This window comes from Acartia tonsa, chromosome 4, assembly GCF_053477335.1.
Source record: "Acartia tonsa isolate MP-2025a chromosome 4, ASM5347733v1, whole genome shotgun sequence".
Lineage (NCBI taxonomy): Eukaryota > Metazoa > Arthropoda > Copepoda > Calanoida > Acartiidae > Acartia > Acartia tonsa.
The window spans coordinates 37,856,019-37,869,472 of record NC_137263.1 but is presented as its reverse complement, the minus strand read 5'-3'; the positions used below and the strand labels follow the sequence as shown (position 1 = coordinate 37,869,472).

The 13,454-nt window shown below is 32.6% G+C and overlaps 1 protein-coding gene across 1 annotated transcript; it reads left to right on the top strand.

Annotated features, from left to right (window-relative positions):
• The first annotated feature begins 954 nt into the window (after positions 1-954).
• Positions 955-12,961, top strand: LOC145317054 (uncharacterized). Its single transcript, XM_080157932.1, has 13 exons — positions 955-1,108; positions 1,633-1,699; positions 2,083-2,181; positions 2,654-2,708; positions 3,229-3,280; positions 4,612-4,675; positions 7,137-7,225; positions 7,837-7,932; positions 8,444-8,616; positions 8,891-9,080; positions 9,301-9,372; positions 12,111-12,210; positions 12,696-12,961. The coding sequence occupies exons 2-13, from the start codon at positions 1,655-1,657 to the stop codon at positions 12,915-12,917; spliced, it is 1,257 nt and encodes a 418-aa protein (XP_080014058.1). The 5' UTR covers positions 955-1,108; positions 1,633-1,654; the 3' UTR covers positions 12,918-12,961.
• The last annotated feature ends 493 nt before the right edge of the window (positions 12,962-13,454 follow it).

The following is a 13,454-nucleotide window of genomic DNA, read 5'->3' as shown; positions in this document are numbered from 1 at the left end:
AGGAAAAAAGTCCTTTGTTTCATAAATCTTATATTAATTTAAAGAAAAGAAAAGATTTATTACTGAAAATTTGAAAGGTGTACTAAAACATTAATTTAAAAATAGATGTTTTTAAAATTAATTAATGCAAGGAAAAAAGTTATATAGATAAAAAGATGAAAATTTACTTACAATGAGTTCAATAAATTTTAATATTACATCCACACCGGCTATTGTTCTATGGCTAACCTAATCCAATATAACAAAACTTTATAACCAATTAAATTTTACCTAAAAAGTCCATCAATGTTTACTATGAAAAGTTTGTGAGAGCTTGCGTGGATACAATTCTATTTTCAGCAGTCTGAAAATATTTAGTAGTATGATTGGAGGAAGATTATTAAAGTTTACATTCATAAAAGCAAATTTTAGAGACTAAACAGAAACACTCTGAACTTGACATATAATTACAATAAATTAATTTTTATGAGGCTACTCTAAAATTTACTTTCTCCATTTTGAATATTAGATCTAGTTTGATTAATTTTCTGTATTTGACAATTGGCTAGTTAAATAATCATTAAAATAATTTTTAGTACTATTTGTTTCACCCAAAAGATTGGGTCGGAGATAAACCCCACATTAATTGTTTTTCTATGAAAAAAAATACCTCTGGGAAAAGTGTTTTTCTAATGGTGTCGTACTACCCCCTCCTCCCACACACACACACACACACACACAGACACACCGCAAAACATTCACGAACGATTGTAAAAATTACATACATACAGATAAACAGACTGTAACTTAAGTCTATATTTAATTACTGAACAACAATTTACTGTCCAAATTTAAAATGTAATTCGATTGATATTGCTGCACTACTCATGAAATTGTTCTTGTTTCAATATATATATATTGATTGTAAATAACACATAAGGAAATCCTTAGATGGGATGTAACAATCCTAATTGGTACATCCGGTAAAACTCTCAGTTAGGTTCTAAACAATTTACTTAATGTATATATGCATTTCTGCTCTTATATAGATGAGCATTTATAAAAATGTTTGAATAAATACTCGAAACGTTACATTAGAACTTTATATTCTTAAATAGTGAAAAATCAGGTTAGAAACTATAATAAAATATTTACAATAAAGAAAGAGTAGAAGATTCATTAGAGTCGAGTGACATTCATATTCTTTACTATACACTATTGGCTGCGCGTCCCGTCTAGTCCCTAGAAGTCGTCTGTCGGAACGTATATCCGTCCGTCCGTCCGTAACTCTAAGGGGAAATTGATTTTAACTAGGCTGCTCTTAAAGATCTAGACTATTGATATTATTTTGTAAGATACCTAAAGCAACCAGTGTTCAAATAACTTGATCCGTAAGTCTGTCGGTCATGCTACATAGGAAATTTATATATTGGTATGTAAAGGTTTCTAATTTTATTTTATTTATCATACCCTTCACCATTTCTTTTGTATCCCTCTTTTTATGAACACTGAACATCTGCTTTATAACCCACTTTGTCTTTTCATAATTCTTTGTGGATGTTGTCATCCTTGGTAATTTGTTCTCTGCACTTGCAATATTTGAAATATATGTTATAATACATACATCATATGCTTTTTATCTTTATTTTTTAGAGAGAAGGCTGATTGTTTTTCAATGATGATAACTATACTTTTAATTGGTGCATATTTTCTAAATCAAGTAAGTCAATATAAACAAGCAAGTTTCTATCCATAATGACAAATTTAGGGCTCATTATCCGTGCCAATGTGGAGTGTGACTGAAGATGGGTAGAATAGGCGTGTCTTTTGCTTAGAGTGGCTCATGCTTCTTCAAAGCAGTGTGATTAAATAAAGTCAACATGTTATGTATTACCTTGTAGATTTTTTTCTGTTAGTGCTTTGCGGATTTTTATCATTTTCCCATAAAACGGTCAGTAGCAGGCTGCTAAATCCTGTTTGTTTTACTAAGATAAATCAAATATTTAGGTAGTAATAAACGTTTAAAAGAATTAGTTTTCTCGGGACACTCTGTTTGTAGGTTATCATCCTTGTATTTATACACTTCATTCATGTGTATTTTAGGTTGACTGTGTATGTTATGACCAGTCTCCTTTCTGGTTTCTAGAACAGCCCAGGGTTGAGAGCTTGTACGACGATGAAGGACAGATGCTTTCAAATAAGGTAAATGAATTTATTGTTTAACAAGGACGATCATTCAATAATGGCGTTCATAATTGTAGACTGTAGAGGAGTAATTAGAATAGGAAAGAAAAATACATCAAATTAAAAATAGTGTTATAGTTATTTATCGCATCATATCATAGACAGCATTCCATGAATAACAATAGTATTAATATTATGATTATTCTTTTTATATTAATTGAAAATTTTTGTAGTACAATTCTATTAATGATTTTTATTATGACTGAGAACCAGTTCTAATCCAGTGGATATTAATCGATTTGGAAGCCATGATAGCTTTCCGCAGATATTAAATAAGAAAAAAATATAGCTTAAAACCAGTTGTGTTGTAATTTTATTAAAGTATTCACAACAATTTAAAACTTTTTTACTATGCAAAAACTACACATTTTATGATAATCCCAACCCTAAGTGTTCTGTTACCTGTTTTATTTTGGTAAACTATTTCTAGGTTCGGGTGATCTGGGGTAAACTGTACAACTTCAAATGTGTCGACTATTTTCAGGAATTTTTTATACTTTTGTAGCGCAGCTATTCTATAACTGAGAAATGTTCGCCTTTTAGATATAAAAAGTAATACAATATTTGAGAACTCTACAGCTCAACGAAGTTTGCATGGAAAAGAAAATAAAAATCGGCCCTCCATTTCAGTGAATCATCCTATAATATTTATCATTATATTTTTTATCCGCAGACAACTTTGTAACAGTTTCTGATAAATATACATGGATTAAGGTCGGTTTATTCTTCTTGGAATATTATTTTTAAAAAAATATTCAATTTTGAAATGGATTGAATATAAAGACATGTGAAATTTTTTCGTCAATTTAGGTTGCTTCTTTAGTCCTCATTTATTGGTCAGTACTTTCATCTAGTAGGAGTGGGGATGGGGGTTGGATGTGATTGTTGGGGTTATCGTTATGTTAGCTAGCTGGGAAGACCATTTTATTAGAGTAGGCGAAAATATGATCCAACATCCAAGTAATCATATATCGATTAATTTTGACAATCATTAAAACTTTTAGGTTGAATTTTTTCAAAAATTAGATCCAGCCAATACAGTAAAGCTAACGCCAAGGTAAACATTCAAAGTATTTATTTTATTTGCATATTTTTGGCGAGAAAAGAAGTATTCTATGGGGCCTAGTAGTGTTATAGATGTGAATGTGTAAAACTACTATATTTCTAACTAACTTACACTATCATTTACTTAATCTTAAAAACAGTAAGAATTGTGTTGGGCTTGCATTAATTGTATTATTTGAATTAGTAAATTTCATAGTTGTTATGGTGATCAGGGCTCGGTATCCACGCGTCACCCTCACTTAAGCCACAATATTAAACCTTTCAACCCTCTTAACCCTTACAGATCGGGGGGGGGGGGGGCTCCAAGAGCCCCCCCCCCCTCTAGTTTTTTCAATCTCATTTTTTTTGTAGGTAAGATGGAGTGCTGTGACTTCATGACTTTTTAAGTTTAGTAATTATACGTCGGCAAGAGTTGATTTTAATAGGATATCTGGTCTGTGTCGGTCGTGGTGTCCGGTCAAAGTCGGTTGGGTAGCACCAAAATTAGAAAAAAATTCTAAAAAAATCTTAATTTCTACATTATGACTTTTGTGTATAAGGAGAAACCTAAAATTTTTTTGGTGAATACTTAGATATAAATGACCTTCTGAGAAAAAATGTGTTATGACCGTTTGACCGCTCCCTGACCGACTTTATGACCGATTTTTGTCCGGCTTTTACTACAGACATATATCATAAATATCGTGGCTTCTATTACAGCTAGAGTCCTATAAATTTTTTTGGTAAATCCTTGAGCAACATCAAACAGATAAAAATATTAATCAGCGCCGCCAACCGCCGTTTTACCGCCGTAACCGCCGAAAATGGCGGTTTCCGTTATTTGCCGTTTTTTGGCGATGATCAGAAAAAGTAATTTTTTTGTTATGAAAAATAAAAGTTCGTCCTAAAATTTGGTCATCCTAGCTGCAAAATTGGCCGCTCTACAGCTATTTTAAAATTTAGCGGCTGGCCGCTAAAAAGCGGCTAAGGAGCGGCCTGGCTGCTATGACTAGAAAAAGTAATTTTCTCTAAAAATACACATGAACCACCAGAAAAAAATTTTACGTCTTTATCTGTAACAGGAGCCGAGATAGAGGGGGGGGCTCTTGGAGCCCCCCCCCCCCCCCCCCCCGATCTATTAAGGTGGGAATTGGGGCCCGAGCTGTTAGGGTTAAGATATTTAATTGCATAGACGGATTTGCCATATAAGTTTCTAGTCATTCATCCGAATTCTATATATGAATCTATGTATAAATTGATTCTTTCCCTCAGGTTTACATGTTTCTGACGCGCGACTGCCGAGCCCTAGTGGTTATCTTTATTTGTAATTTTGTTCTCATCTAGGATAGACAGGTTTATGAGACACCAAGATATTGATGTTGAACCTTGTACGGAGTATACGTTCAAGGTAAGCTAGTAACCAACTTTAGTTAGCACAAATCACAAATCATATATATCTTAAAGTCTTTGGTTTTTAGTAGCGAAGCTACTCTATAATTCACTTTGCCAGTCCGTCCGTTAAGCTATGGGGGAAGGGCAATTTTCTTGGCTGCTATTGAAGATATACGGGTGAAATTGTTTGTGAAAATTCTCTTTATGAATGAGCATAAAGTGTATAATCTACTTTGTCCGTCAGTCTGTAGGTCATACTTTATAGATTTTGCAATAAATTTTTAGTGCTTCGCTACTTATGGATTTTGTCATCCATGTTATATCCTTTTTTTGTTTGTTTATTCAGCAACTTCGAAGTACCTTATTCGTTTTGATTAGTTGATTAATCCAGTCTTTAAAATGTATAATCCTAATCAAGTTTATATATTTTATCGTCTCAATGTTTACATTTAAATGTTGCATTAAACTGTCCAATTGTATTGAATTTAGTGGGAAATTCTTGTAAATGTTGCACATTTTTATAGCTTAGCTATACGTAGAAAGAGTAAAGGTTACAAAATAATAGATTCTATTTATGAACAGCGGCTGCTTCTCTAACATCTAGGGGGTTCACCCTCCATGGGTTGAAAGATGCCTAATGTCCAATTTTTGTTAACAAAAATACCCTATAATTAAAAATGTTTGTCTATTAGGAACGTTTTAATGCGATTTATATGAATGCTATTAAAATTAAACAGGTATTAATTTTTTTTTTAAATAAAGTTAACTTGCCCTGACTTTTGTGTCATGCGTCAGACATAGCAGCAGTAGAAACAATTTTTTCGACCCTATTTTAACGAGATGAGGTTTGCAAGCTGTAGCCTGTAAAGTTTTACGTTAATTTAGTGGGCCTATGAAATTACCTGCTTTGCCGGTTTTTAAATTGATACAAAAGCCTCCAAATGTGTCATTCTGTTACCTTCTTATTTGTTTTTGTATGAGAAGCATCGTAAAACTGGGCATACTCGTACTTGTTGTATCTCTTCTCTGTTGACTCTCGGAGAAAAAAATGTTGAGATCTGTGGACAGTGGAAATTTTAATAACAAAAGATTTATAAAAGAGAGTACTTTCCCTCGAAGTGCCTGTTGATTATCAAACAACCACCCTTTAATTTAAAATAGATTTAAAAACTTTTTTCTTAAGCCTAATCTCTGAAAATAAAGAAAATAAAAATTTCATCCTATAACAAATTTAAATATATTCTTGCTTTGATTACTCTATAATGTCTAAACTCTAGTGTGTGTAATGAGCAAATATTTTTGCTTTCCAGAACTCATTAGCCCTTGAAAATGAGCAAATAAACTTGATTTAGGGTTAAATCCTTTCCCACTCCCCGCTTTCAGGGAGCTAGGGATAAGAAAGTGGACATAATTATACTATTTTTAGGAAACTCATATTTTAAGCCGACTTTAATGACTTTTCTTCATAGTGTGGTGTGTGTGTGTGTGGGGGGGTACAGGGTGTTAATATCCAATTACAACTTTATGTTAATAGTGGGATAACGAATAAATACAATTCATAGGATTTTCCCTTTATCCCTGCATTGTCATATTGAAAGGTCATATTAAATGAAAAGGATGCAAGGACAATTTTATAAGTGATATAATATTGTATACATGGCTACAAAAAAATCATCCAGCTTTATCGCAAAGCATAATTGTAAATTATACATATAATAGGTTTTGATATGTGGGGGGTTGAGAAGGGCTATTTTAAAGGAGGGTTGAGGTAACCTCTACCATGATAGTTAAACTTCATCACAAGACATATTTGAAGCTTCATTGTAAAGAAGACCTATATAATTTTCTTCGGTTAGCGAGGTCTTTTGATGCAGACAGACCAACATCCATTTTTATAGAAGGATAATAAAAATTTTAAAATGTTATTCTTCATTTTGGCCTGGATGTATAATATATTATTGGATAATTTTTCCTTTGCCCTATCCCTAATTATATTACTCACACATGCTTTCACAAATGTCTCTACATTTTTACAGAATTAACATTGCTAAAAGGTCACATCAAATAATCGTAGCGCCCTACTCTATAACTATTTAGTGTTTGTCCGGGCGGACTATCAATAAAATTTTCAATTGACTGTTCTTTTCTGATTTATTGACGGGTTTCAAATTTTAATATTAAATGCCTTTAAGAAATTTCATGTTTTTTTAATGTTTTTTTTGCAAAGAACAAATGCATATGGACCAACTTTTACTTGTTTATTCATATATTGATTGATTCATTTGTATGACTAAGTTTCCTTTTGGGTATTTTAAAAAGTTAGGTGAATTAAGTTAATTAGTAAATAAGAAAAAATATTATTCCTATGACTAATCACACACAAAAAAAAACATGCAAGTTTATAACCTAGAAGTTAGAGTTGGTTTCCCGATTCCCTTTCTGGTAAATAGCATAAAACCAATATTTTTAATAAATAGGTTGAAGCATCTGAAGATTATCAGGGGAAACGAGAAGATTTCAAAGCCCACTCTGGATTAGTTTCATACAAACTAGATTATACCCCCAGGTTATTTAATTTATACTTTCGAAAGGTCTTTGTTTCTGGATTATTCGAAAGGCACGCAGATATACATACTGATACTTTTTCTTTCACGATAGGGAACGAAATGGTTAGAAACGTTTATTTTGCCTTACTAAACCTGAGAATAATATGTAGTAAACTAAAATAGGATAATTCTGCCTTTTTAAAAAGCTCTACATACCGTTTCAAATTTTAAAAATAATATAAGCTTAAGAGTTAAAATCACATTAAAAGCAGTAGAAAGATTCCATGAAAAGCAGAATTTAGCCAATGCAGTTGTCACTAACTTATATTACTTAGACAGAAAGACAGACACACAGCATTTATTCTACTTTGTATTAAAGATAGGTCGACCTATTTGTTAAGATATGGATATAGAATATACTTGGATATTATAACAGGGCAATGACATAAATCTATGTTGCTAACATAGAACTCACTTATTGGTCAGTTCGTTCATCCAGTAGGAGGAGAGGGGAGGAGGTAAAGGGGTGCATGTAGGGTATCGTTATTTTAGCCTTCTGTGAGTTTCCCTTTATTAGAGAACATAAAAATCTGGTATAATATCCAAATAATAATATATATCCATTGTTAAGATTTATGTCGATGCCATCTGTGAAAGAGTTAAAAATCCGCAAGGATAGGAAGAAACCACACAGACCTAGGAGGTCATATGGGTGGGGAAGTGACAGGTTACTTTTTTAATGATTGCCCCCCTAACTTTGATTTATCTAATAGTGATGGACGTGCCTTAGCCTCTAGGCACTACACAGCCACTTAATAGCAAAACTATTTTGCAAGTCACCCATGTTAATATGATTGTCTGTCTGGTGATAACACTCACACCAATATGCTTGATGAACCGTTGCTCTCAATTCTCCAACTTTCTTTTGGTACTTACATAGCTACTTCCATTATTTTCTTTTAGGGCTCAGCAGCAGCTCAGCAGCCGCGTTTAAGCCTCTGGGAAATCGTCATAACTGTAAAATTCAGCTGGATGTCTAACACTAGTCCTAAACAGACAATCTATTTTTTAAAAAATGTTTAGTAACACTAGCGGGTTTAAATTTAAGTCTTATACTTTATTCTTTCGCTAACTATTTTAACACCTTTCCTTATTAAAATTAGCAATTTGATTTCTTCAAAAGAGTTTGTTGAGTACTTTTCCCTGTAATTGGAACATAATTATCCTTAACTATTCAGAGACTGGGGGTGGGCACATCAAGCTTCCCAACAGAACACACAACAGAACCAATATGGAGCTAACACATACAACAACAATCCATATCAGTATCAACCCAACAACCCAATGAGAACCATCTACAATAATAATAACAACAACAATGCTTATGATCCTTATGGACAGCATAATCAAGGTAAAAACTATTTGTTTTAAACAAGAGCATAAAAATACTATTACAAAGTACAAAATTACTTATTATTACACATTAAAATTGTTAATATCATAAATAAATCAATTGACGAAAGAGTTAATGAGTCGGCCAGTTATACAGTGAGGAAAGGGGTCACTTGTAAAGATGATACTTGCAAACTTTATACCTTTTTGCAACTTTTTAATAAAATCTTGTACAATATTATGTGCATTACTTACCAACAGATAGGCAAGCTCAACAACAAATTACTTTTAAGGTTGGCAGAATGACCAGAAAGAAGGGGAGGAAGGGGAAGGAGAAGAAGAGGAAGAGGTTAAAGAACCGGTTATGATCCGAGTATCATGGCGGATGGCCCAGATTGATTACCCCACGTGTTTGGACTACTTTGTGCTGGACTATTATGATATGACCTACAATGAGAGTACCTTCTCTAGAACTTTGAACTCGTAAGTTATTCATTTCTTATACCAATATGGATTCATTTTCATCAATTTTAGATTTTTATTTTACTCTATTTCTTTTATTTTGTAATTTAATTATATTATTTATTATATGATTGGCACGTTAGAAAGTAAAATATAACAGACTTGCCAATGAATTTAAAAAAAATAAAATTTCTTATGTTTTGCTAATTACCACATTATAAGCATATGATGTTTATTACAGGCCTTTTCCAAAGAGTAAACCAATCCAAGTTGATATTCACAGTGATACTGTTCCATGTGATCCAGAATTCAGGTAAATTATATTTATATTCACAGTGATACTGTTCCATGTGACCCAGAATTCAGGTAAATTATGTTTATATTCACAGTGATACTGTTCCATGTGACCCAGAATTCAGGTAAATTATGTTTATATTCACAGTGATACTGTTCCATTTGACCCAGAATTCAGGTAAATTATGTTTATATTCACAGTGATACTGTTCCATGTGACCCAGAATTCAGGTAAATTATATTTATATTCACAGTGATACTGTTCCATGTGATCCAGAATTCAGGTGATTTATGTTTATATTCACAGTGATACTGTTCCATGTGACCCAGAATTCAGGTAAATTATGTTTATATTCACAGTGATACTGTTCCATGTGACCCAGAATTCAGGTAAATTATATTTATATTCACAGTGATACTGTTCCATGTGATCCAGAATTCAGGTGATTTATGTTTATATTCACAGTGATACTGTTCCATGTGACCCAGAATTCAGGTAAATTATATTTATATTCACAGTGATACTGTTCCATGTGACCCAGAATTCAGGTAAATTATGTTTATATTCACAGTGATACTGTTCCATGTGACCCAGAATTCAGGCGATTTATGTTTATATTCACAGTGATACTGTTCCATGTGACCCAGAATTCAGGTAAATTATGTTTATATTCACAGTGATATTGTTCCATGTGACCCAGAATTCAGATGATTTATGTTTATATTCACAGTGATACTGTTCCATGTGACCCAGAATTCAGGTAAATTATGTTTATATTCACAGTGATACTGTTCCATGTGACCCAGAATTCAGATGATTTATGTTTATATTCACAGTGATACTGTTCCATGTGACCCAGAATTTAGGTAAATTATGTTTATATTCACAGTGATACTGTTCCAAGTGACCCAGAATTCAGGTAAATTATGTTTATATTCACAGTGATACTGTTCCATGTGACCCAGAATTCAGGTAAATTATGTTTATATTCACAGTGATACTGTTCCATGTGACCCAGAATTCAGGTAAATTTTGTTTATATTCACAGTGATACTGTTTCACGTGACCCAGAATTCAGGTAAATTATGTTTATATTCACAGTGATACTTTTCATTGTGACCCAGAATTCAGGTAAATTATGTTTATATTTACAGTGATACTGTTCATTGTGACCCAGAATTCAGGTAAATTATGTTTATATTCACAGTGATACTATTCACTGTGACCCAGAATTCAGGTAAATTATGTTTATATTCACAGTGATACTGTTTCACGTGACCCAGAATTCAGGTAAATTATGTTTATATTCACAGTGATACTGTTCATTGTGACCCAGAATTCAGGTAAATTATGTTTATATTCACAGTGATACTGTTCCATGTGACCCAGAATTCAGAGCTGGATCTTTAAATCGTTTTTATAGTGCGCTGAATCGGGGCGATTCAGAGGTGAATATCAATACGTGCCGATACAATTTTTTAACTTAAACTGGGTCAGTACGGTGTTTTATATAAAAAAAAATATAAAATTTATTTTAAAAATAACTATAAAATGTTTTCACGATAGTTTTGCAATAAAATATTAAACTAATTTTAAAAAAATATTTATTTTAGGGTTGGGCCGGATACTTTTTTGGCCGGATACCGGATATCCGGCTGATTTCAAATGCCGGATATCCGGTAACCGGCCGGATATCCGGCTAACGCCGGATATCCGGCAAATATCCGGTTATCCGGCCAAATTACCGGATAACCGGCCAAATTACCAGATATTAAAGTATTAAAAAAATTTTTTTTCAAAAATCTTATATAAATTTACATAAAGTTAAACTTATTCAGAAAAAATGTTCTTCTAGCTTCAATAATAAGAAAATTATAGCCATTTAAGATTTAAAAAAACAGAGATTTTTGGTGTAAAGTATAAAAAAATTATAGAGCCGGATATCCGGCCGGATAGTTTCAATATCCGGTATCCGGCCGGATATTGAAAATGGCCGGATATCCGGCCACACCGGATATCCGGCCCAACCCTAATTTATTTATTAAATATGAATCACCCCGATTTGGCGCGGCAATGCCACTAGTTGAGTACCATTGCCGCGCCGGTTCGGCGCAACTGACCGCGCTGAATCGCCCATGCCATTTCAATTTAAAGATTGGTATTTAATAATTTGATGGCGCGCTGAATGAATCGCCCCGGTTTAAATCACCTATAAACGATTTAAAGATCCAGCTCAGGTAAATTATATTTATATTCACAGGGATACTGTTCCATGTGATACAGAATTAAGGTGATTTATGTTTATATTCACAGTGATACTGTTCCATGTGACCCAGAATTCAGGTAAATTCTGATTTCTATTCATCATGATGCTTTTACAAGTGACCCATAATATAGAATATAAGTTATTGTCACTGAATACAGAAATTCAAGTTGTAATCAGTCAGTGACATAGAAGTCCAATTCTTTTTCAAACTGTCTATTTTAAACCTATAAAATAAATTTCCCTAAGTTGCTTATAATAATGAAATCTATTAGGTGTAAATGGATATGGAATATGTAGATTTATTGACAGGGTAGAATTTTTCGTCAACTTAGGTTGCTAATATTGACCTCATTTATTGGTCAATTCGTTCATCAAGTAGGAGGTTAGCGGAAGGATGGAGGTTAGCGGAAGGATGGAGGTATCGTTGTTACTTTGTTAAAGTACACGAAAATCTGATGCAACATCCAAGTAGTTATAAATCGATTTTTAGACATATCCTGCGAGTATTTGGATTGACCGGAGCAGAGACTCGTGTGAACTGGACTCCACCCAGCTGTGTTTTCACCACTCCAGAACCTACTTCTACCAAGGAACTATACCTGTTTATATCTATTACAATATATAGTTTGGTCAAGTAAAGAAGACGAAGTTAAGATGTCTATAGAAGTGTCATTGCATACTATACAAAAAAAATTCGGCACAGGTTCTATCTTTGATTCATTCAAGTACCTTGTAGGAGTTCTTTGCACTTTGTACGAGTAAAATGTCTGAAAATTTAACTTTAAACGATAGACCTAGGTTGTGGCGAGTTAATTGTAGAGCATGCCATGACGCTTCTATGGACACCTTAACTTCGTCTTCTTTACATGATCCACATATTTTAAAATCATCATGACATTGAACATAAGGGTGTTTTGTGGGTTTAGTACAAATAAAAGAAAACCTATGGTAACAGGGACAAAAAAATCATTGGCTGATTGATTAACATTTAAAATTATCTTATTTATTATAAAAAATTAAATTAAATGATCTTAATTGCTACAATGTAAGTTACAGGTATAATCATTACAATCAGAGTCCAGACGGTAGTTCAGGCCTTGGTCAGGCAGAGACACTAGACGCACTTCTGGAAGAAAATGATCAGCTCAAAGCTAAAATAGAAGGTCTAAACGAGGAGTATTCTAAGATAGGTCTGGAGGTGTTCAAAGCGTTTACTGATGATTTTATGCAAGGTCTGGAGGCTGCAGTGGAAGGTAGACATGCCAAGAAAGCTAATGAAACAGATTCGGATTATTAACATTCAAAAGATAGTTCAAAAAAGATAATGTTAAACATCAAATATATTTCTTATAGGGGAAGTTATATATTCAAATCTTGTTAAATATGCATATATTATGTATTATAATTCATCAAATATCAAAAAATTTTAAGATGAAAATAAAAGTAATTCTTATCATTTTACGAGTTTTATTGGAAAATAAATATGTTAATAAAAATTTAATTGTATATTTTGTTTTGTGGTACAAGTTAAATAAGTTACATTTAATGATAATATATTTCTAAAAATAAAAGCATGAATAAAATCTTATAAAACTAAGTTTAAAAAAAAAGCCAATTAATCTTTTTAAATAATTGTAAATATTTTTTACTCTCTTGCATCTCGTGAATTAGAATTTAATGAGGTCACTCTTTGTTAAATTCTTGAACTGTCTAGAAGTCTTGTTTTAAAAAATTAACAGAAAACGCATGTAGACTATTCTAAGTAGTGAAACTATTCTATGATTTACTTTTGTTGTTAGGAAAATACCGCAGTTTGCAAAATAGCAGCCAATTA